This window comes from Alternaria hordeiaustralica (assembly GCF_023758085.1).
Source record: "Alternaria hordeiaustralica strain BMP 2776 chromosome Unknown scaffold_6, whole genome shotgun sequence".
NCBI lineage: Eukaryota > Fungi > Ascomycota > Dothideomycetes > Pleosporales > Pleosporaceae > Alternaria > Alternaria hordeiaustralica.
In genome coordinates, this window is record NW_026056778.1 from 913,845 (window position 1) to 936,475 (window position 22,631).

A 22,631-nucleotide genomic window follows, 5' to 3' on the forward strand; every position below is an offset into this window, starting at 1 on the left:
CACAGCAGGATGCAAATGGCGGGTTGCGAGGGATGCAAGAGATTGGCCTCGGGACATCAGAATCTAATGACGCGACGGGAGGGAGGACTTGAGGGTGAAGACGCCGAGTGCACACCCTTCTCATTGAAGCATGCCAACGGTTGTCGCGTAGAAATGAAATCTGGAGCGTGGTCACGTTTTGCGCTTGGGCCAGGGCCAGCGCGGGATGCCGCCGCATTTCAGGCCGACAGGCACATATTGCCCCCCATTGCCATGTCGCTGCCTTTCGCGCCATCGCCCAGATACCGCCCCTCGATGCGCCCCCGAGGATGATTGTACGATACAGACACCTGCTAGCGACCAGTATAGACTCGATACCCTGAGCTGCGCCGCGGATGCCCCAACACCAACACCCACCCCACAAACACCAACATGCCCGGCCTACCGTGTACGTCAGTCGCCGACGCCTGCGCATTCCCTGGGTGGCTGTGCTGACACTGTGGCAGCTACCGTAGACCTCGATGAATGCATATCGCGCCTGTCGAAGAAGGAGCTGCTCGCCGAGTCGGTGGTCGAGGCAATATGCGCCAAAACCAAGGAGCTGCTCATGAAAGAGAGCAATGTGGTGCATATCAGAGCGCCTGTTACTGTCGTGGGTGATATCCACGGCCAGTTCTTCGATATGATGGAGATATTCAAGATTGGCGGGCCGTGTCCCGACACCAACTACCTCTTCCTCGGTGCGTCTCCGTCCATTGGCCGTATGCTGCACGCGACCTCGTTTCATGACGCTAATATATCCTAGGTGACTACGTCGATCGCGGTCTCTTCTCTGTCGAAACAATATCGCTCCTCGTATGCTTGAAGCTTCGCTATCCACACCGAGTCCACCTTATACGCGGAAACCACGAATCGCGCGGAGTCACTCAGTCTTATGGCTTCTACACCGAGTGCTCGCGAAAGTACGGGAACGCAAACGTATGGCATTATTTTACCGACATGTTCGACTTCCTCACCCTATCCGTCGTCATCAACGACCAGATATTCTGCGTACACGGTGGTCTCTCGCCGTCAATACATTCCATCGACCAAATCAAAATCATCGACCGTTTCCGAGAGATACCTCACGAGGGGCCCATGGCGGACCTAGTCTGGAGCGACCCAGATCCCGAACGAGACGAATTCTCCCTCAGCCCAAGAGGTGCAGGTTATACGTTTGGAGCACAAGTCGTCAAGAAGTTTCTGGAAGTCAACTCCATGTCGCATATTCTACGCGCACATCAGTTATGTCAAGAGGGCTACCAGGTTCTGTACGATGACAGGCTTAGCACTGTCTGGAGTGCACCGAATTACTGCTATCGGTGCGGTAACATGGCGAGTGTACTGGAGGTCAGCGATACCGGTGAACGCTTCTTCAATGTTTTCGATGCGAGCCCCGACAACGATGTCCACCGAGCAGAGCAGCAGCAACAGCAAGGCAAGGAAGTCACGACAGAGTACTTCCTATGATACCCAAAGTATACAGCGGTGCATCATTGGCTCGGTGCGAACCTGGCATTTATCGGCGTTGGCACGAGGCACGGCGTTCGGGCAAGACTATGTTGGTTATATACAATCATGTGTGTGAAATGCGATCATATACTGAACATGGTACGCAATCTCAACAATCTCGTCGTTACCTGCGTTCCATGTGATTCGCGTACCTGTTTCAGCATCCCAAGTACTTAGTTTCGATCCAACGCGCCTCTTCGTCATGACCCAGCCTTGCGACCACAATCTTAATATCTGGGAACACGCTCAACACCCTGTTAAGACCTACGCGCCCTGCCGTATATGTCACAAAGACAACTCTGTTCTCCGGTACGCCATGGTCAACCAGTACCCTGACCGCCATCAATGCCGCTGCACCTGTGGAGAATTGCGGATCTAGAACCAAGACCAGTCCATGCTCTGCGATGTTCTCGGGAAGAGCCCGGTAATGCAACTCCGGTTCTCCAGTCCTGTAGTTCGTCTGAATCAATACTCTCCCGGTCCTGCAGTCTGGAATGGTTCTTCGAAGGCCCGTTTCGAATGCACTTCCACCACGTAAGACTACTACTGCGCTGATTTCCGCAACCTTCTTGAGTCCCTGGTACGTGTAGTCCTGGGGCGTAGTGATCTTGTGTGACTCAAAAGGCAAGAAATCCGCAGCTTTCTCGACCAAAAGCGCGACCATGCGATCGAAGTAGAAGATAAAGTCTTCTCTCGACGTGGTCGGGTTGAGTAACAGGGTGTGCATTCCCTTGATTTGGTTCGTTTGTTGCAGTACGATAGCATTATCGCTCAATGGGCTATCTTCCGCGATCTTGCCCAGTCGTCTCAACTCCGTCTGATGCTGTATGCTCTTGCTTTCTAGCGTCTGTCGAACCTGATTGCTCACCATGGTGATTGCGACCTTGTTCTCAATACCTCTTGGAATGATGAGATCAGCAATCTCCCTTTGCGGCGCAACATATTTGTAGAAGTTTGGCTTTACGAAAGCGAACCATTGTTTGATGCATCCTTCGATGTCGCGTCCGCGTTCTTTCACATCCCGTACGAGACGTCTCGAGAGACACAGATCAGCGTCGGCTTCCGCAAATATCTTGAGATCCAGGAGGTCGAGCACGCGTTGGTCATGCAAAGCAAAGATGCCTTCTAGAATTATGACGTGCGGCGAGTAGATCGTGGTCGTCTTGGAAAGGCGGGCGTGCTTTTGGAAAGAGTATATAGGCACTTCAGCCACCTTGCCACTCTTGATGTCCTTCAAGCGCTCGACCAGGATGTCGAAATCTATAGCGTCGGGCGAATCAAAGTCGAATTCGTTCCGGAAAGCCGCTGCAGATTGCTCTGGCGTCAGAGGCTTGTAGAACGAATCCTACATGCAGTGGTCCTTAGCTGATTGGAGCACGTGACCCACTGTGCGAGGCTGGTACGCACCATAGACAGTATGACAACCCATGGCAAGTTCAAAGATGCCACTATCGCCAGTGCCAGAGAAGTTTTTCCAGATCCAGAACTACCAGCTACACCAATAATGCTCGCGTTGCCCCACGGCGGTTCGTAGTGCGTTTTGCGGCCTGCCGAGGCCATATTTGTGATTTCTTCGGATTTCCAAAAGAGACCGTGTTTCTGCTATCTCATGCTCTACCAAACCGCACCTCTTATAGCAAGACTGAATAATGTCGAGGGTGTATGCAGGGTTCCAGCACGATCGGGTTTCTGCAGCGGGCGGCTCTTTACTTAGGCTCGTGCTTACATAAGAACGACCCACCCCACTAGCGTTGCCAAGCTCGCAAGCTCAGTCTTTCTCTTCCACGAACCTTCACTCACAAACTTTCTCTCATCACGCACCAAGCTTTGCGTGACTGCCAGCACACTCGACCAACGGTCGGGCAGCTCTATCCTTCACTGATGGACGTCGGCTGAGGCTTGCTGAGCGCCTCGCTTCACCATGGTAAGCTCCAACGCATCTGCTGTCGCAAAACTCACCACCCTCTAACAATCATGCAGAGCTCATCTACCGTTTCGGTGTCGGCGGCAACGCCAACACAGCATCCTTTCCAGAGGAAGATTGATGACATCAAGCCGTCCAAGACGTAAGTTGCTACCTATCCGCGCCGCCTCAGCTACTGCCCCACATGATGATTTCAAAATAAGTTGGGAATCTCTCCGAAACAACGTGTGGAGAACATGTTAACTTGTATCTCTGATCTCGCAGTAGCTGCTGCATTGCGCGCTACACTGCCTGGCATCTGATCAACAAGCTAACGTATGCGCTTCAGGGACATCAACTTTGTCATCATGGACTACCTGGTCAGCGAAGGCTACCCGAGGGCTGCTGAGAAGTTCGCCAAGGAAGCCAACATCCAGCTACCTCTTGAAGAGGAGTCCATACAGTCCCGCGTAGAGATACGACGGTCTATCCATGCTGGCGACATTGACACCGCCATTACTAAGATCAATGATCTAAACCCTCAGGTACGCGTCCTCTTCCCGCTTCGTCCACCCTTTGCAGGATTATATCCAGTTTCATGCACCACGCAGAATCTCTTTGATGATAATCAAACCTTCAGTCCTTAATATGATTGCAAACAAACCCACTCACGCATGTCGCATACCTTTTATTGGGCTTTGCTAACTTCGAGTCAGATTCTAGACACAGATCCATCGCTACACTTCGCGCTGTTGCGTCTGCAGCTCATCGAGCTCATCCGCGCATGCACATCATCCACCGCCTCCGACATCACACCCGCTCTTAGCTTCGCGTCGTCTCAGCTAGCTCCTCGCGCAGCTACAAACACGGACTTCCTGAAGGATCTCGAGCTTACTATGTCGTTGCTCATTTTCCTTCCCGCCACCCCTGGAACACTCCAGAAGGAGCTCAATGAACTGCTTGAACCTTCGCTCCGTCGGCATGTCGCGAGCAAGGTCAACGAGGCGATACTCACGAGCATGGGGGCACATGGAGAGTCACGCATGAGGAGCTTGGTGCGTCTACGCCAGTGGGCGGAGACCAAGGCACGAGCTGCTCAAAAGGACATCCCTCCCGTTCTACCTTTTGGCTTGCAGGACGCCGACGAGCGGCCGGCCAACGGCAATGGTGAGGCTGTCGACGTGATGGTGCAATAGACACGTACGAATATGGGGCATCAGTTCTTGACTGAAGCTTTTCCGCCCCTATGCCTTATGTTGTAACGATTTTATGACGAGAGAGCTTTTGAGCTCTGGCCTATTAATGATACCACAATTGAATTCTGTGAAACTTGCGTCCCTTGTCTTCATGCATGGATCTGATCATGCAGCCTGTTATAGCCTACCTTGTAAGTTGGAATATCCAACTGTGATGCAAAGTCGGGCTTATCTACCTTTGTAAGACTAGGTCGTTGAGTTTCGTCTTTCACATGAGGTACTTCCAAGGTTCCGTCCGCCATGGTAATTAGTCGTTAGGTACCGTAGCAGGTGGTCGTTCCATGGTCTGGGTCGAGTTAAGTCCTTGATGGGCAGCGTAGCTGACCGCATTAGGCTGGTCGTTCATCATACTCGACCTGTCATCCTGTCGCGACCGGCCGTGTAGTTCGCAGGAGGTCATGAAGGTACTCATGTATGCGACGTATAAGACGGGCCTTGTGCTCCAACGTTGCGAGCGTCTCCGAGCCTTCGCCCTCCCGTCATCCGCACAGCCAGTCCAGGGGAAAACACCGCTCTCCGGACCTGGGAATCCCTGTGCTTTTTACCACTAGGTCTCCAGCCCCTCACTTTCCCAGCCAACGCAGATCTCGCTCGGAGCCTATGTTTCTGAGCTCACAGGATATCCATCGTCAACCGTCCCTTTGCTCCGTAACATCCGGCCGCTTTCGATTGACGCGAGCAAGCCAGTGTCCGCTACCCCGCGATTGCGGACGCGCTATTCCCACGCCTCCTGGCATCCAGAACCCCCGCATAGTACGACAGGAGCCGCGTGTGGTGGAGCTGTCTAGAGGCAGAGCTAAGACTCTCTTATTGGTCGCTTAGCTTTCTCGAGGTCCTCAATTGGGAGATGTAGATGCACGGCTACATGTGGCTGGGAGAGCTTACGCAGAAGATCTGGCAATAGCGTTTGGAATTTGCGCTCGACCGACCCAACTGGCAGGTTTCATCAACTCAAATGCACACTTACGCGGATTTGGGCTCTCACATGAGCTGTCGAGTAATGGGGTGGAGGGACCAGATGGAGACGAGGCGCGATTGAACCGAACTGTGGCCGAGCCTGGGTAGGATGTTACCATTGCCATCCACGCCTTCAGTTCACCTGTCACTTGAACAAGTACGATTTTTTGCCTTGGGTTATTTGCGGCACCGGCCGTGGCCGTTGTGTGCTGAGCAACGACTCTCAGGAGATATTCTGTCGAAAGAAGCTAGAAGCCTGGCGCTGACCCCACCTAGCCGACCATCCTCCAAATCACCCCTCACACCATACTCAACGACGGTTTGCCTCGAACCATAATCCCTGAGCTGATTTACATGCGCTAGAGTCAGACCACACCAACTTTCCTATTTCCGGCAGTAGTTTTCGCCTTACCACGGATGCTTCGCGCTCGCGCTATGGTCGCTCCCACCCAGCCGATGCATCATGATCCAGCCATCATCCAATCCTCCTCCGTGTACCCCTCCAGAGCTCCACTGTACATGTGTACTTCTCTGATGATTGACCAATGAACAAGGCCCATCAGTGATCGTCCAACTCCGACGTGTTGAGCAGGAGACCTGGCTTGGCGTGGATGAACGGACGCATTGCCTGTAGCTTCCTGTGAGAAGGCGCGAATGTATCCGGACCCTGGCGAAGTGACATGTTGGTCTCCAGGTGGGGTTAAAGCGTTGAGCTTCTTTCGGCACTGACGACAAGTATATAAAGCGTACATCTTCTACGCAACCAAGGACATCCACCATCAATCACATCTTCAATCAGCTACCACAAATACTCTGACATTCGACGACCTATCATACTCACTCAACATTACCAACATGCCTGAAATTCCCAAGGAGCAATGGGCGCAAGTCATCCAGAAGACCGGTGGACCCGTCGAGTACAAGAAGATTCCCGTCGAGCAGCCTGGCCCTGATGAGGTTCTGGTCAACATCAAGTACAGTGGTGTTTGCCACACTGACCTTCACGCTGTGAACGGTGACTGGCCTTTGGTGAGTACTTCTGTTTCTTATACCGATTTCACATTCTAATTGTTTCCAGGCCACCAAGCTGCCTCTCGTAGGTGGTCACGAGGGTGCTGGTGTCGTTGTCGCACGAGGTGACCTCGTCACGGATGTAGAGATTGGCGACTATGCTGGTAAGTTTCCTCTTCTATTGTGTATATTCGGAGATACTTCCGAATAAGAATACACATGTCTTTTCGAGCAATACTAACTCATCACAAGGCGTCAAGTGGCTGAACGGTTCCTGCTTGGCCTGTGACTTCTGCCAGCAAGCAGACGAGCCCCTCTGCCCCAAGCCTCTTCTATCTGGATACACTGTCGATGGTACCTTCCAGCAATACTGTATCGCCAAGGCTGCTCACGTCGCCCGCATTCCCAAGGAATGTGATCTCGCCGCCATTGCTCCAGTTCTGTGTGCCGGTATCACCGTCTACAAGGGTCTGAAGGAGTCAGGTGTCAAGCCGGGTCAATTCGCCGCCATCGTCGGTGCTGGTGGTGGTCTCGGATCGCTTGCTTGCCAGTACGCAAAGGCTATGGGTGTACGAACGATTGCGATCGACACTGGCGATGAGAAGAAGAAGATGTGCACTGGAGAACTTGGTGCCGAGGCCTTTGTCGACTTCTCCACGAGCAAGAACCTCGTCGCCGACGTCCAGAAGGCAACACCCGATGGTCTTGGTCCCCACGTTGTCATCCTTGTTGCCGTCAACGAGAAGCCCTTCCAGCAAGCCGCCGAGTACGTCCGCCCTCGTGGTACTGTCATCTGCATTGGTCTCCCCGCTGGCGCCTACCTGAAGGCACCCGTCTTTGAGACTGTCATCAAGATGATCAGAATCCAAGGTTCATACGTCGGTAACCGCAAGGACAGCTCAGAGGCTATCGAGTTCTTCCGCCGCGGCTTGATCAAGGCTCCGTACAAGGTTGTCGGTCTCTCTGAACTCCAGATGGTGTACGACAAGATGAACAAGGGTGCTATTGCTGGACGCTATGTCCTGGACACATCGAAGTAGGGTGTTAGCTGCCACTAAAGCAAATGCAAATGTAATGTATATATCGAAAGTTATCTGTTAAACAATATCTCGACATCTTCCTATGCACATCCTCCTGAAAAACTCGAGGTATCGTAAAATATGACCTGTACCTGATGTTTTCCCAACACGCAAGCATTACAGCATCAGGCTCGGTGCAGACGTATCGTATATGCCATAAGTCTTGTCCTTCTCCCTTGTTAAGACATCGCAGTGCCTCTCTGCCAATCTTCGTCCTAGAACCCATGTTTCCCTCGTGCTCTTCTGCTCTTGCATGCAGTCACTCTTCAGCCGCGCCAAACATGATATCCTTCGCCAGGTCAGCCCAGCCTGATCGTTCAATAGTGACACGGAACGGATCCAAGCTCCCGAATGATGATGTAAGAGTGTTTGCTCGTTCGAGACCAACACCACTTCCCCGCATCTGCTATCGGAAGCGTACTAACACAGTAGGTCTTGTCCAGTACCGTCAGCCGAACGTCTTCCCAAGACGCCTCATGTGCAGCCTCGTAGCTCAGAAGCTAAAGCGCACCAGCACGGCGTCCTCTTTGTTCTCTTTGCCCTGCATGAACTAGTCGACATAGCGCGAGGTTCGCTCGAACTCCGCATTTGCTAATCTCTCTTTCAAGCGACCCACCTCTCCTCCTCAGATTCACTACACGTACTATCCATATCCAACACGTACTGTTCCAATCGATCCATCATCCAACCCGATTGAATCGAGCCCGCAAACTGTGTGCCTTCTTGCCAGCGAATGCACTTGCTCGCCGCGCTAGAGTACTCCACACACCGTGTCTTTGCACTCTCACCCAATGTGACTCCAGTAGATGTAGAGCATTTGCCTGCGGCGTAGGAGAACTGGAGACATGTTGATTTGGATTCGCAGATGAATTTGCACTTCTCAAAGGGGCCAGAGTCTTCGGGTTCTACGTCCATGGATAGGTTGTCCCAGTCGTCGACTTTGGCGGAGAGGCGGGGGAGTATGTACTCTTTGAAGACGTCGCGGTGGAGGAGTTGGGTTTGGCCGTTTTGTTGGCGGGTTTGCTCGAAGGTCCATAGGGATTGGATGTCGGTTGGGCGCATGTGATGGTAGGTGATGGGGGCGTAGCACCATGGTGTTCGGCCTATCTTCGATACGTTGTGGTCGAGTGATGATACTGGTTCGCCTTGGAAATGGGGGAATGCCCAGAACAGAGGGACGTTGACTTCGCGCAGAGCGGTGGCTAGTACCATGTCGCCTGCCCAGCTCTTGTTTGTGAACGCGTCGTACTCGGCGAGATTGGCGTTTCTTCGTTCTGTTACTTTGCGCATTGCGGTGGAGGAGAGAACGAAACCGGATCCGCCGTGTGCGAATAGAGTGTCGCCGATGTACATGTGCTTTCCCATGTACAATGCCTGATCGGGATCGAAATGGCTCAGGTACTGGAGTACATTCTGCCAAACCATGTAGGTGTCGGCTTCGATGAACACGAACCACTTCGCATTCGGACGGTATGTGAGCGCCTTATCCACCATGGGTAGAAATTTGAATCGATCAAGTTTCCACGACGGATTGTCTAGCGATCCTCCTGGTCCGCTTCCGAGATGCGTCGTGTTCTTCAAGCCCTCTCTTCCATGAGCCCTAAGGTGATCGTAGAGCTTAAACTCTGGTACTGAAGTTCTGAGTTCGTCACTGATGCCTTGGAAAACATCGTGTATCTGGTGACCTTCAACCTCCTCTCTCAAGTCGGAGTAGACAATGTAGTCTGGCACGCAGCGAAGTGTTGTTGCGAAGTGGACGGGTAACTTCTCGAGAACTTCGGTTGCACCTGTTCTGACAACTACCAGAACATCGTTTGCAATTGGCGAATCCGGGCATATTGGGGTTTCGGCGCCTTGCGGGATTTCCGTTGCAGGTGGTATCCTAGAGGCTGATGTGTCATTGATGACTGATGAACGGAGGGCAATTCCGTGATGCTGCGGCAGAAGAAATCTGTAAAGTACAAGGAAGCAGACTGTAATTATAAGAAGCACCGTGCGACGACTGCGCCTTCGAGTTAGTCCAACGGGAGAATGAGGTCTTCTCGGCGCATAATGCGGGCCTTTCTCATTCCGGAATGCACGATGCATCTTGAACGATATAGTAGAAAAAGAAAGAAGACGACTCCCAAGAGGGAAGAATGCGAGACAAAGCTGACATGTTGAAGGAGCGCCATTGTCCAAGATAATACATGAGCTGACACTTTTGTGGCGTGGTTGGCGGCTGGATGCCTGGTTCGTATTTCCTTTGTTCCCTCTTGGAGCGCTTGGGTATAAGTCGCATATTGCGGCACAGGTTGCATCCCTGACTCGCTAAACCCAGGGGAAAGCGCCACCATGCTGCTAATTCAACCAATGGAATAAATCGCAACATGGCGCGGTGGGTAAGGCGAGTCGTGATGTTGCTAAAATCATGTTCGTGTTTGGTATGTGGAGATATGGTGTCGGTCATCGCGAACCTGATCGACGAACTACTCATGGTCTTTGCTCGCGCGATAGATGACGGGATTTACGCACGAAGGATTCCAGGAATCCAGGGAGATCATCGGGCGGCTCGACTTGCAATGTCGGCTGCACCAAACTGGGTGTGATGCAGTATCCTCGAAAAGGGGTAATGCGATGTGCACAATTGACTGTATGGCCGCAACCCACCCATATCTCCTCGCATCGACTAGATAGAACGCTGTGTTGATATATGAGTGCCCTTTTACCGAATGTAGAGAGAAAAGACGAAATTGATCTTACTAGCAGGTGTGGCGTAGACAGCTAGTGTTAGGGCTGAGTGACAGGTGGTACGGGCGGCCTAGCAATGACTAGCAGATGAAGTACTTCATCACACCAAACGGAACTTTGCCGAAGCGAAGATTGGGTTTCGTACTAGTGATCATGATCCGAGCGATATGCGAGTGAGATGTGCATGCATACGGCAGTTGCGAAAGGGAGTGAACCTGGGGTTCAAGCTGTCTCCTCGCCACCTACTAGCGGGATAGAGAAATTGAGTATTCAATGGCTGATAGATTGTACACGCAAACAAGGCCAGATACTGACGGCGAGTTTGCACCAAATTTTGCTCAAACAGAGGGTATATATTTACAAAAGTCCCATTTATACCGCTTGGCCTCCAAATACCACCCTTGTGGTCTTGCTATTAGTGATCGCATATATGCTACTCATGACATCGTTAGAGAAGTATCCCATGCCGTGTGAGATACGGAAAATCCAAACGCCTGCCCTTTGTGTATAGAAATGTGGTAGAACAAGGTGCCGAGTAATACAATCCTGGAAGGAAGAAGGCCGTGCTGAGGATGCTTAGAAGAAATGCTGTCCGCCGTACCCGTTCATTGCGGTAAGTGGCGGCTGAAGCAATGTGTGCGGTTGCTGCTGCTGAACAATGTTTGCAGGCACGTAGTGCGTCTGGTAAGGATGTTGTGGCATGCTGAAGTCTGCTACAAGCAGAGGGTTACCAAAGCCCGTCGGCCGCCGCTGTACTGGGGCAGGTGCAACCGAGACTTGCGGCATCTGCTGCTGAACGACGACCTGAGGCTGTTGCTGGTACACAACACTGCCTTCCTGTATGTGGCCATTCAACTGCTGCTGCTGTTGTGGTGGTGGCGGAGGCGGAGGTTGTTGCTGTGGCTTCTGGTCTTGGGTTTGCGGCGTATCCCAGCCCCACTTCTGCTTCAGCTCTGTATTGACGAAGCCTACACGCCAACCCGTCTCTTGCCTGATCTTATCAAATATCTGGAGGACCTCTTCCTGCTCGCGTCGGTCTGTGAGCGGTTCAGCTGCGATGGCGAGGGAACGTAGCGCTACGCTGGCAACCCCGCGGTCTTTGACGTGTGCACTGATACCGCAGATGAACTTGGAGTTTTGCTCGAGCATGGCCCACATGTCGGGTTCGCTAGGGCCCTGTAGCGGGTTGATCTGCGCGAGCAAGACAAGGGATGTATGGTAGAAGAGCCGCGCTATTATCGATGCTCTCTTGATTAGCCAGACTTCGGGGAACGCTGAACCGGATATTGTTTGTCCGGGGTACAGATACGCCATTGGGTGCATGGTGCGTGGTATGTTCTCGTTCCACCTGTCAGTCATGTCTTTCAGCCGAAGCCACTCGTTGTGCCGTTCCTGCAAGGTCTGCCTGGCGACTTCCTGGTTGCGCGGTATCGATGCACGGAAGTTGCATATCCTTGCAACGACATAGAGAATACGATGGGTCCAGACTTCTTCCTTGCCTGACTCAGTCTCCGGTGTAAAGTCCATCTCGATGCCCCACTCGTCGGGGTCCCAAGCGACCTGCCAGTTGAAGTGCAGACAACTCAATATCTCCATGCCGACGTTCAGCCAGAAACAGGCGGCTCCGATGCCAGTGGACCTAGCGTTCCAGCGGCACTCTTTGATCAGAGCACGAGCTCCCGCAATATGGTTCATCCGTTGTAGCGCACGCTCTCCCATGATTTCGTAAACGTTGAGGATTACCGCCGTGGTGGCACATAGAATGGTATCGCGGTCGGGGTCCTGCAGAGAGTGCAGTAGGTCTCGTGTGGCTACGTCGTAATAGTGGAGTGCTTTCTCCTCGCTGTACTTGGGATTAACAAGGGCGAGATGTCGTGCACCGCATGCGAGGAATGCGTGTAAGAGCATAGGTTCGTTGAGCGCATGGAAGGGTAGTAGACGCGAGAAGTGCTTGTGTGCGTCCATGCTGTCCATCCAAATGCCGATTTCCTCGACGAAAACCTGCATGTATAATACCTCCTCTTGGCTCTTCAGGTAGTCGCGCGTGGGGAGGGGTCCGGGACTGGCCGAATGCTCCATCGTGTACGGGGACGGTGTTGGACCGTTCGAGAAACTCGATACTATAGAGTCAGCACGGAGAGCTGGAATGGACTGTTGACTTACTTGAACGCCCGTGTTGGTGCTGGGTCCGCTGTTGGTCGAAGTTGTAGGTGAGTTGCGCTTGCTGGTACGACTCCTGTGCGATGCCCTGGATGGGAGGAATGTGCTGGCGCGACGAAGCTGGCGGTCCCATACCGAAGCCGTTGTTGCCCATGTGGACATGTGCGTCCATGTCCTCTACTGGATACATTTCTCGCCCGCCCACATATTCCGAAGCAATAGTCCGTGACTCGTCCATGAAAGCGATCTGATAATCGATGCCTTGGGGAATCAGGTATGCATTTCTCTCGCAGGTGGTATCGAGGAAGTTGAGCTTCTTGCCCCAATTGCACTCGCGCTGGGACTTGAGGCAGTTGTTGCAGGTCGGTTTGGTCTCATCGCACTTGAGATGGCGCTCTCTGCATGTCAGGCAACCGGTACGAGTCCTCTTAGGCTTGTCGTCGGGCGTGGCATCGCTGGCTCTCTTTCTCGAGGGCAATGGCTTGCTCGTGGGCGAGTCATTGTTGGAGGGTGGTGTCGCGGTGTTGGCCATGCTGACGCTCGCTCGGGGACAGGCGTTGCGCCGTCGCTCGCCGTGGCAGGGCGATCACGACCCCGTAACAGGGCGCGCAGTGGGCCAAGTCTGTCGATCCCTCCACTTCGATTTGGTGGTCAATCGTCGAGTAGTCGCGGGTGAAGATGTGGGGTGGGTCGAGGACCGCCGTGATCTGACAGCTCGGTTGCGACGGGACGCGACGCAGCAACGTAAGATTCGCAAGATTCGTAGTAGGGCGGCTGCAATGGCAGTGATTGAACAATAGTGGAAAGAAACACAAAGGCGTAGATCCGTCGTCGTGGTGCGAATGCAAAAAGTGTCGAGAGGGCGCAGGGATAGGAGGTCTTGGTGAATTGGCCGTCGAGAGGGCGTGTGCAGGCGTTCGGTCGCGGATGATATGCAGGAACGCGCTGGTCTAGGTGGAGGGGTGGGCGAGGAAAGTCATGGGAGTCGAGGGTGCTTTTGGCGGGACAGAAGCAAACAAGTAGCAGCAGCGAGTCGTGAGCAAAGGCGGAATATTGGATTATACCTGAGCGGGCTGGCGTACATGCAGGCGATGACGAACGATAGGAGATGGTGGACGTCCTGGCAGGGAGCGTCGCAAGGGCAGGTGCACGCGAGGGCTGGGGACCGAGGCGCCTGTAACGTTGACAGCTGCACTCTGAAACAAGACGCTGTCCGGGTTTTCGGTCGTCAGCGTCTGGACATGCGGACGAGTATCACGACGATCCCGCGATAAAAGACGGCAGAGCTGGACAGCATGCGCCTTCGGGGAGACGTCTGGGCCTTGGTGTGCGCCAGTCCGGGGTGCGACGCCATGATGTGCGCGCCCTCCCGGTAATGATGCGCGCGCCGGCTTGGATGCGTCGTGACATTCGGCGACGTAGCATGGAAACTCTTCTTCCCGTCCCGCGGACCCTCGATTGCTGTGCATCATTGCTGTAGCGAGCCCTATTGCCCAGCGCACTAGCTTTCTCGTGGCAGTTCGTGCGAAGAGCTACCCATTGTGGCGCAGGCAGCATCTTGGCACCACCCCAGCGCTGCTGAAGAGACAGACACATCCTGTAGGTATCCAGATGATGTCCAACCGGCTTGTGCAGGTGCATTGCGCCCGAGCAGCTTCGACGCTCCATGGCATGCTGACTGGCTGCACCTTCACTCGTCTAATCTTGTAGAGTTTTGCGAACAAGCTCAAGACCAGAATAGACCCCTGTCACTCTCGGCAATCTTTGCACTGTCATAGCACCTGCCACCCTGGAACACCTGCCGGCGCCTCCACACGCACTCCTAAGCTGAGAGAAACGAATCCTCCTTTCTCCATACCACTCAACATGGCTGTTTTGTACTTCTGCTGCAGCATTAGAATAAACCTCAGCTCGCTAGTACCGAGCATCGTCTGAGAAAGGAACGCCCAGCAGGCAGCCGTTTCAAGCGCGCATGTACCTGTCGTTCGCGTTGTATACCCGACAATCAACCGCTCATCACTGGCCCCACCATCGCTTCTCGACGATCGTCTCTCGTGCCGGCCTGCCCGAAACTAACACCTCAGCTTGCCCATGGCCCTGGAGCGCCAAACCGCCACGCTCCCACCGGCACAGCCCACTGCCATTCTCCGCGGCCATGCCTCGCACATCCACGCAACTTTGTTTGTTCGCCAGAACAGTCGTTTGTTGACGGGCGACGCAGATGGCTGGGTCGTCCTCTGGAATGTTCAGACGAAGCGACCAACTGCTGTCTGGCCAGCTCACGATGGCCCCATCCTAGGTTTCGCCCAATGGGGAGATGCAAAGATCATAACGTGCGTGTCACTGTAGCAAACCATCAATCACCCTAAGACTAGCCCACGTCTGCCTGTCGAGCTCTACTAACATCAGACCGCCAACACAGACATGGACGAGACAACAGAATAAGAGTCTGGCGACTTGCACTCGAAGACGAGACAGAGAAACTTTCATCAACATTACCTGAAGATGGGAACCGAGAACATACGCCCAAACCGTGGCTTCTTCACTCGCTTCCCGTCAACACTCTCAACTTCTGCTCTTTCTCCATGGGCTATCAGCATCCTCCAGCCTCTATCGCAGAGGATAACTCCATCTTTGTGGCAGTTCCGTCAACGGACGACAAGGTGATCGACGTGTATAGCTTCCCTGGTGAGCTACTCAAGGTCAGGATCCCACAGATACGGACCGTCGAAACAGGCATGGTTATGGCCGTGAAATTTGTTCGCAATAGAGCCACGCAAAGACTTCTCCTGCTCGCAGGGTATGAAGGCGGAGTCACTGCAGCATTCAAGCTGGCTAAAGAGCACCCCGACACGAGCGTAGGGACCGCCCAGCTTGTTTACCTTAGTCAACCCCATTCTCAGCCAATTCTGTCGTTGGACGCTTCGCCAGAGGGCGACTTTTATTACACATCCTCGGCAGATGCTATAATAGCCAAGCATCAGATACCGGAGTTGCCATCTATTCCAGGTAAAGAAGACAATGAGCTATCTGTACCGTCTTCGGATCCTTTCACAAAGCACCCTGTTGATCAGGCGAGCTCCAAGAAAGCGACACCCAGCGGTCTATCTTCACTGCTTTCGTCGGCCGCACCGCTACCGAAGTTTAAGCCTGCTCCCCCAGTCCAGAAAGCGGTCAGCTTACAAGCCCCGTACAAAACAACAGACACCAAACACGCAGGTCAACAGTCGCTCCGTGTCCGCTCGGATGGCAGGCTTCTGATTACCGGTGGTTGGGACTCACGGATCCGCATATACAGCACCAAGACGCTCAAGGAAGTTGCCGTGCTAAAGTGGCACAAGGAAGGTGTCTACTCCACTGCATTCGGTGAGATTCTTACACAAGATGAGATAGGGTGCGGAGATGGGGCTGTCAACAAGCGGCAAAGAGACCGTGAGAAGCAGTCGAAGCTTAAACACTGGGTCGCTGCAGGAGCTAAAGACGGGAAAGTCAGTTTGTGGGAAGTGTTCTGATGTGCTGTTTGGCCTTGTCGTGGGATTTGGAGTACGCCGGCTATCCCATGATGACGCATGTATATAAATAAGTGTATTGTAGTATAAAATTGCATGTCGATAGCAATCTACCAAGCAATGGTCAAGGTCGGTGGTGCTGATGGATAGCGAATCGGAGGTGATGGTGCGCCGGCGTGGCTTCCCCACAAGAAGCCGAGGCATAGCGACCGGGGAAGTGGGCCTGCGATGTCACCGTCCATCGTCGCGACGCTTCATGCCTGCTTCACCATGTCGTAGCAACAGTGCCAACGTGGACTACACGAAATTAAAACACCAGAAAAACTCCATCTCCCGAGATCGATTCCTAGACGCGTCCTTCCCATGCGATACGCGCTTTCCGCCGCACCCTTTCCCTAAGGAGACGCTCCTTGCATATCCCACATCCGCATTCCAATCAGCATGGCCTCCTCAGACGAGGACCGGAAGTCCTCCACCGCGCGCCCCTCCAGCCCCGAACAAGCTCCCGATCTCAGCATCACAGCCGACGACAATGTCTACCTGCACGCAGCTGGCTACAACGAATCGCCCGACCGCGGCCTCATACACAGCTTCGCGCGCTTTCGATCCTCGCCGCTCGATTTCATTCGCGAAGTCTCGCTACATTTCTCAGGGACAGGATGGAGGTCTTTTGACGATCACATTGGGCAGCCAGAGTTCTACCCAGGCTTTAGCGAGGATATGAAGGCGAGGGTGCTGAGCAACCCAATGCTCGTCGCCAAAGTGCGCGAGTTGGCGAACAAGAGGGTAGAGGTTGAGGCGAAAGAAGGGCTTTTGGGCGAGGATGCGATGCATGGGGTTGGTGTCGGCGAGAAAGATAAAAAGGCAAAGAGGAGGGTGCAGATTGAGGAATCGCTTATGCAGGTCAGCGAAGGCTGGACGGACTCCATGATCTGCAAGATGGAAAGCAAAGGCTTCATAAGAGGCGCATACTACTTTGCTACACAACTCTTGACAAGAGCATACCACCAGGGCGTCCACGTCTCGAGCGAGGAAGTGCTACGCCTGCGCGCTGTCGCCGAGAAGGCAGCGAAAGACAAGCACTCCATCATCTTCCTTCCATGTCACCGCTCGCACGTAGACTACGTCTCGCTACAAATCATCTGCTATCGGCTGGGACTCGCTTTGCCCACAGTCGTGGCTGGAGATAACCTCAACTTCCCAGTCGTCGGGTCTTTCCTACAACATGCCGGCGCTATGTGGATACGAAGGAGCTTCGGGGACGATCAGCTGTACATTACACTGGTACAATCCTACATCGATACCCTGTTGCAATGTGGATACAATTTGGAGTGCTTCGTAGAAGGAGGGAGGAGTCGTACCGGCAAGCTTCTGCCGCCCAAGTTCGGCATACTGAGCTACATGCTCGACAGTATCGCGAGCGGCAGGGTTGAGGACGCAATCATTTGCCCGGTATCGACGCAGTACGATAAGGTCATTGAGGTCGAGTAAGTCTTTCAATCAGGCGTGACACCGAAGCTAACGCTAACAAATCGCAGCTCATACATCAGCGAACTCCTCGGTCAACCAAAACCCAAGGAAAATCTCATGGACTTCCTGTCCGCGTCTAGTGTACTTTCCCTTAAGCTCGGTCGTGTAGACGTCCGCTTCCACGAGCCATGGTCACTCAAATCTTTTATAAATCAACAACGCGAACGCTTCTCCAAACTTCCCCAGCAACTCGATACCAAAGAAGACCGACTCCGCCTCCTCCGCACACTGGGCTACAAAGTTTTGTCAGAGATCAACGACGTCTCAGTCGTGATGCCCACCGCTCTCGTTGGTACCGTCTTACTAACATTAAGAGGTCGTGGTGTCGGCAAATCAGAACTCATCCGCCGAGTCGAATGGCTCAGCGACCGTGTTAGAGCCCAAGGTGGTCGTGTAGCACATTTTGGCAACCTCCCCACTAGCGTTGTTGTCGACCGCGCTTTGGAAGTTCTGGGACCTGGGCTTGTCGGCCTAGTCCCCGGATTACCAGAAGACACATTCTACGCCGTGGATAGGTTCCAACTCTCCTTCTACAGAAACATGACCATTCATCTCTTCATCCTACAAAGTCTGGTCAGCGCAGCACTATACACGCATGTAAAGCAGGGTGGTGGCCCGGAATATCAACGCATGTCTTATGGCGATCTACGCGCACAGGTGCACTTCCTCTCGCAACTCTTCCGCGGGGAGTTCATCTTCCCCACGGAAGGTCTAGATACCAACCTCGCCAAAACACTCGAGGGACTGGAAAAAGACGGTGTCATCACCATGTCACGGTCAAAAACAGAGCTGGGCGAAGAAACGGTGGACTTCATCGAATTATCACCTGCTGAACGGACTCAAGGACGCGAAAACTATGACTTCTACTGTTTCCTCATCTGGCCGTTTATCGAAGCCGCCTGGCTTGGCGCTATCAGTCTGATGATGCTCACTCCTCCCCTCTCGTCACCCGCTACTACATCGCCGTCCTCATGGCTCGACCTAAAGAAAGTTCAAGATCGCGCACAAGTTCTCGGCAAGACTCTGTACCACCAAGGCGACCTTTCCTACTTCGAAGCTGTCAACAAGGAAACACTGAAGAATGCGTACACGCGCTTCCAGGAAGAAGGCATGATTCTTGTTACCAAGTCGAAAGACAAAACGCCCGCCACTATTAGACTAGCAGAGGAGTGGACTCCGCAAAGAGGGTCGAACGGCGGCATCATTGCCGATGGCCCATTATGGCGCTTCGCTGAGCGCATTAGTGCCTCGCGAAGAGAAGGCAAGAATCGGCGCGATGGAGCGACAGTTCAGACAAGGGTTTTGGCGCTGGCGGACCTGGTTAGTGAGAAGCTTTGGGAGGATGCAGTGTTTGATAGAAAGGAGTTGGATGGCGATGAGGTGGGTGCTGTTGAAGGGAAGGCGAAGAGCATGCGGAAGAGAGGGAACATGGCGCGACTTTAGTTTGCTTGTTGTATGGTCGATCATGTACTTTAGCTTTGGGAGATATACCATTTGATTGTTGGTTCCATTTCATGGGTACAAGAATTCTGCTTCTGCTCACGATGTTATTCTCGATCGTTGAGACTGCTGATCAGGGAGATGGAGCATGGACTGTGATATAAGTCGCAAGGTTATATGAGCACAACACATCGCCAATAGTGGTTGGACGCGAACAAAGAACATATACTCCTGTTGCACGATACGTGAATGGAAACCATGATGCCTACACATCATTCCTGATGTTTGGTCTTTTCTACTAGGAAGCCATGAGTTCTCTTAGAGGCCTTGTATATGCCTCACTTTCCTATGTTGTGGTATGTGGCGGTCAAAAGTGGGCAGGTCACCCAACTTACCCAATGGATGACGCACAGTTACCCTTCACCTCAAGGTGATAACGACGCTAGGTAACTCCGGGGCCTCGAGAATGAGGTTTTGTGACTGGACTTCATATAAAGCTGCCTCATATGTTCTCTCTCAGTACCATATATCCTTCCTTCTTTCGTCAACAACACCCCCGCTTGCTGAAGCGTACAGTCAACCACACCAGTAAGCCGTGTCTGTTCTTCCCTTTGTTAGAAAATATACTGACAGCAACCGCAGCTACTAGGACAAGATGCCTAGTTGCCCACGTTACACCAAAGAGCGGTTGCTCGACATGCTTCAAGAGCAGTGCCCTGATGCCATCGCCAAGCTTCCCTCACCGGATACATTCAGCTTCCGCCGCAACTCTAAAGGCAAACACGAACTCAGCGTCGGAACTACTCACGGACTCAGGTGTCGCGGGGAGCGCGAACTTTGGGTCATCTGTGGCGGCACAGCGAAGCCACACTTGTACTTCAGAAGCAACGTAAACTCCAGTGGCCTCTTTAGTAAGAACGTAGGACAGGAAGGCTTTATCGGCAACTCCTTCTTCAGCAAGATGTCCAAGAGAAAGATGTTAGACCCATTCAGTGAGCCGCTCAAAGCTGTGGTGGGTTTCGTTTTCGTTTACTGCGGCAAGAAAGAGGAGTTCGTCGATTTCGGCTTTGGCAACGGATTCCAGATTCTTGTCAAAGAGCTAAAGTATATGATGGCCAGAGATGATGATCGCGCTGGAGAAGGTACCATTCCCGAAGTCGCGCGTGCAGATACTGCCGAGGTCCTGAACGCGAATGCAGTCAAGGACCACGGTGACGACTACCCCAAAGAAGAGCATTCAGCTGAGGTTCTTCCTGAGCACTCGGAGAACGTGCTCTCTGAGAATTCCAAGAAGCGAGCGCTCAGCGTCGACACCGACGAGCATTCGGTAGAGAAGAAGCTCCGCGTTGAGTAGGCAATGACTTCTGCCCTGTGCTACTGTAAGTTGACAAGTCTGATCACAGCCCACCCTGGGATATGCTAACCATTCTTCAGACTACAGATTGCGGGGAAAAGCTATTCATAGCTGAAAAGTTTGCGTGCGAGGCTGTAAGTTGGTGAAGCGAGTTGAGATGGGTGGGAAGAAGACATGAATTTTACAGTGGGCTCGCGAGGGGGCCTCGAGAACTACGCATACGATTAGAGTAGCTCTTACGTTCATGGCTTCCAAAGTTACTGATCACCTTCAAAGTCTCTTCTTCCTCTCTCCAGCTCTTTCGTGATTTCACCTTGTACAAGGAAACAAGGAAACACTCTAGAGTCTACATTGATGTCAGATCTCCCGATTTGTTTGTTTTCATTGCAGTGTAGTCTGCAAACCTGCTCGGTTTTTCCTTGTCTGAAGGAAGATGGCTACCATGGTTGGTTGGTAAGAACTGCCTAGATTACGATGCGCGTTGAGGTTAGTCTAGACAGAGCATGACGATTGCAGTCAGAGAATGTAGAGGAACGATCAGACTGAATAGAGTCTATCCGAGGAATCTCAACACATTTCAAATCTCCAGGGCTGTTGCTCCGTTCCCGTACTTCTGTGTCGTGACCTTGTAAAGTCTCAATGTAGTGACTGCGACTCTATCACGGTCGTGCGGGAGATACCAGATAGTCGCAATCGCATGTCGCGCTTGATACCTAGCTTTCCGGATGTGAAAATTGCTATACCGTCTCCAGTTCGCGACTTCCAGAGACGCGACGAGTGACATCACGCAACCTTGGAAGCACGCGTTCAGCGCTACGCCGAAAACAGGAAGATTCCTGCTTAGCGCGTCACGCTTTCAGCGGGATGATGCGCCCCGCCATCTCAATTCCACGCAAGCAGGATAGTGCAGAACGCCCGCCCGGCAACCATGATGGACCCCGAGGAAGTGCTGGATCTATATGACATCGCAGTCTTACTCAACTACGAGCGGAACACTACGGAACCTCGGCTTCGACACACCAAATTGAGGGAAGTCGCTTTCCCGGGTACGCAACCGAAGACGGTCGCACTCAGCAGTCCAATCGACCAAGGCTGGAACAACAACGCGTCCACATGGATCGTATTGGATCAGCAGCAGCCCAACGATCCAGATGCTCCAGACCTGCCCACCGAATTCCTACCCGCGAACAAACGCCAGGATAGCGCACTCTCCAATGAGCAGCTAGAGACGTTATTCCATCAGGCACGCAATCACGATGGCTGTTACCAGGCGATTAGTCTGCTTCAGATCTTCTTTGCACTGTTCTCCGAGGACACAAAGTTGAGGGTGAGACATGCGCCTAGTGGTAAGCAGCCAGGCATGTCTTATATGACAACAGTCAGTAGGCGTGTCATTGTCGAGGAGTCCTTCCGTGACCCAAAGTTCACCACTGCTATCTGCGTACTCCCCCAGGGCGCAATGTTTGTTAGTGGGCACCAGCCACAACTTCTACATGCGGTCGTAGGTTTCTCTCCGCTCGATAGTGACACGGTTCAATCCTTCTTCGATCTCTCGTCTATGCAGTTCGGCGACATAGGACGTGGACCCGGGCCGAAGGGAAAGCAGCTGTTCGCTCTGGATACCCCCGAGGAGTTTGCCCTGCGTTTCAGCATGTTGGCTAAGGGTACAGATCCTAGCAAGAGCGACCGCACTCTAGCGATCAGTGGTACACCTGTAGACGATTGGCTATGGGAAGTGGCGATGAGGACGAAAAAGAGGTGGATGAATAGAGCGACGGAGAAATGGTGTGGTCACTGTGGAGCACCAGGTGCCAAATCCAAGTGTGCTGGATGCGGCGAGGCGTACTATTGCGGCAAGGACCATCAAAAGTTAGCTTGGGGATATCATAAAGGATATTGCGGGAAGCCTTGATGAAGGTTCTGACGAACGCAGAACCTGCAAAATAACGGACATCTCGTAGAACGTCTTAAACTTGGTGGGTCATATAACAGGGGGGTATAATTCATCAACACTAGAGTTGTACCTAGAGTTGTACTGCACTTCAAATGCACATCCATCTCTCCATCCACTGTACGGCACGCAGTACCAGACTGTGCAAGACAGCACAAAGACATGAACTGCTGTCCAGGACGATGGTCCTATCATCCACGACCGAACGCAATACTACTGTA

General features: G+C 52.9%; 10 protein-coding genes across 10 annotated transcripts; 7 read left to right on the forward strand and 3 right to left on the reverse strand.

The window, feature by feature from the left end:
- Positions 1-411: 411 nt before the first annotated feature.
- J4E84_004196 (uncharacterized protein) lies at positions 412-1,488 on the forward strand (the record flags this gene model as incomplete). Its single annotated transcript, XM_049386804.1, has 3 exons — positions 412-427; positions 486-719; positions 785-1,488. 3 exons carry the CDS (start codon positions 412-414, stop codon positions 1,486-1,488), a joined length of 954 nt encoding a protein of 317 aa, XP_049245574.1.
- A 199-nt stretch (positions 1,489-1,687) lies between these two features.
- J4E84_004197 (uncharacterized protein) lies at positions 1,688-3,090 on the reverse strand (the record flags this gene model as incomplete). The annotated part of the gene is made up of 2 exons (XM_049386805.1): positions 1,688-2,875; positions 2,938-3,090. The coding sequence occupies 2 exons, from the start codon at positions 3,088-3,090 to the stop codon at positions 1,688-1,690; spliced, it is 1,341 nt and encodes a 446-aa protein (XP_049245575.1).
- A 414-nt stretch (positions 3,091-3,504) lies between these two features.
- J4E84_004198 (uncharacterized protein) lies at positions 3,505-4,629 on the forward strand (the record flags this gene model as incomplete). The annotated part of the gene is made up of 3 exons (XM_049386806.1): positions 3,505-3,596; positions 3,783-3,978; positions 4,150-4,629. 3 exons carry the CDS (start codon positions 3,505-3,507, stop codon positions 4,627-4,629), a joined length of 768 nt encoding a protein of 255 aa, XP_049245576.1.
- A 1,872-nt stretch (positions 4,630-6,501) lies between these two features.
- ADH1 (alcohol dehydrogenase) lies at positions 6,502-7,697 on the forward strand (the record flags this gene model as incomplete). Its single annotated transcript, XM_049386807.1, has 3 exons — positions 6,502-6,675; positions 6,725-6,821; positions 6,910-7,697. 3 exons carry the CDS (start codon positions 6,502-6,504, stop codon positions 7,695-7,697), a joined length of 1,059 nt encoding a protein of 352 aa, XP_049245577.1.
- A 642-nt stretch (positions 7,698-8,339) lies between these two features.
- Positions 8,340-9,824, reverse strand: J4E84_004200 (uncharacterized protein; the record flags this gene model as incomplete). The annotated part of the gene is made up of 2 exons (XM_049386808.1): positions 8,340-9,643; positions 9,818-9,824. 2 exons carry the CDS (start codon positions 9,822-9,824, stop codon positions 8,340-8,342), a joined length of 1,311 nt encoding a protein of 436 aa, XP_049245578.1.
- A 1,218-nt stretch (positions 9,825-11,042) lies between these two features.
- Positions 11,043-13,158, reverse strand: J4E84_004201 (uncharacterized protein; the record flags this gene model as incomplete). Its single annotated transcript, XM_049386809.1, has 2 exons — positions 11,043-12,586; positions 12,630-13,158. 2 exons carry the CDS (start codon positions 13,156-13,158, stop codon positions 11,043-11,045), a joined length of 2,073 nt encoding a protein of 690 aa, XP_049245579.1.
- Positions 13,159-14,717: 1,559 nt separating this feature from the next.
- On the forward strand, positions 14,718-16,138 carry J4E84_004202 (uncharacterized protein; the record flags this gene model as incomplete). The annotated part of the gene is made up of 2 exons (XM_049386810.1): positions 14,718-14,959; positions 15,067-16,138. 2 exons carry the CDS (start codon positions 14,718-14,720, stop codon positions 16,136-16,138), a joined length of 1,314 nt encoding a protein of 437 aa, XP_049245580.1.
- Positions 16,139-16,576: 438 nt separating this feature from the next.
- On the forward strand, positions 16,577-19,108 carry J4E84_004203 (uncharacterized protein; the record flags this gene model as incomplete). Its single annotated transcript, XM_049386811.1, has 2 exons — positions 16,577-17,622; positions 17,674-19,108. The coding sequence occupies 2 exons, from the start codon at positions 16,577-16,579 to the stop codon at positions 19,106-19,108; spliced, it is 2,481 nt and encodes an 826-aa protein (XP_049245581.1).
- Positions 19,109-19,760: 652 nt separating this feature from the next.
- Positions 19,761-20,459, forward strand: J4E84_004204 (uncharacterized protein; the record flags this gene model as incomplete). Its single annotated transcript, XM_049386812.1, has 1 exon — positions 19,761-20,459. One exon carries the CDS (start codon positions 19,761-19,763, stop codon positions 20,457-20,459), a length of 699 nt encoding a protein of 232 aa, XP_049245582.1.
- Positions 20,460-21,387: 928 nt separating this feature from the next.
- Positions 21,388-22,371, forward strand: J4E84_004205 (uncharacterized protein; the record flags this gene model as incomplete). The annotated part of the gene is made up of 1 exon (XM_049386813.1): positions 21,388-22,371. One exon carries the CDS (start codon positions 21,388-21,390, stop codon positions 22,369-22,371), a length of 984 nt encoding a protein of 327 aa, XP_049245583.1.
- Positions 22,372-22,631: the final 260 nt, after the last annotated feature.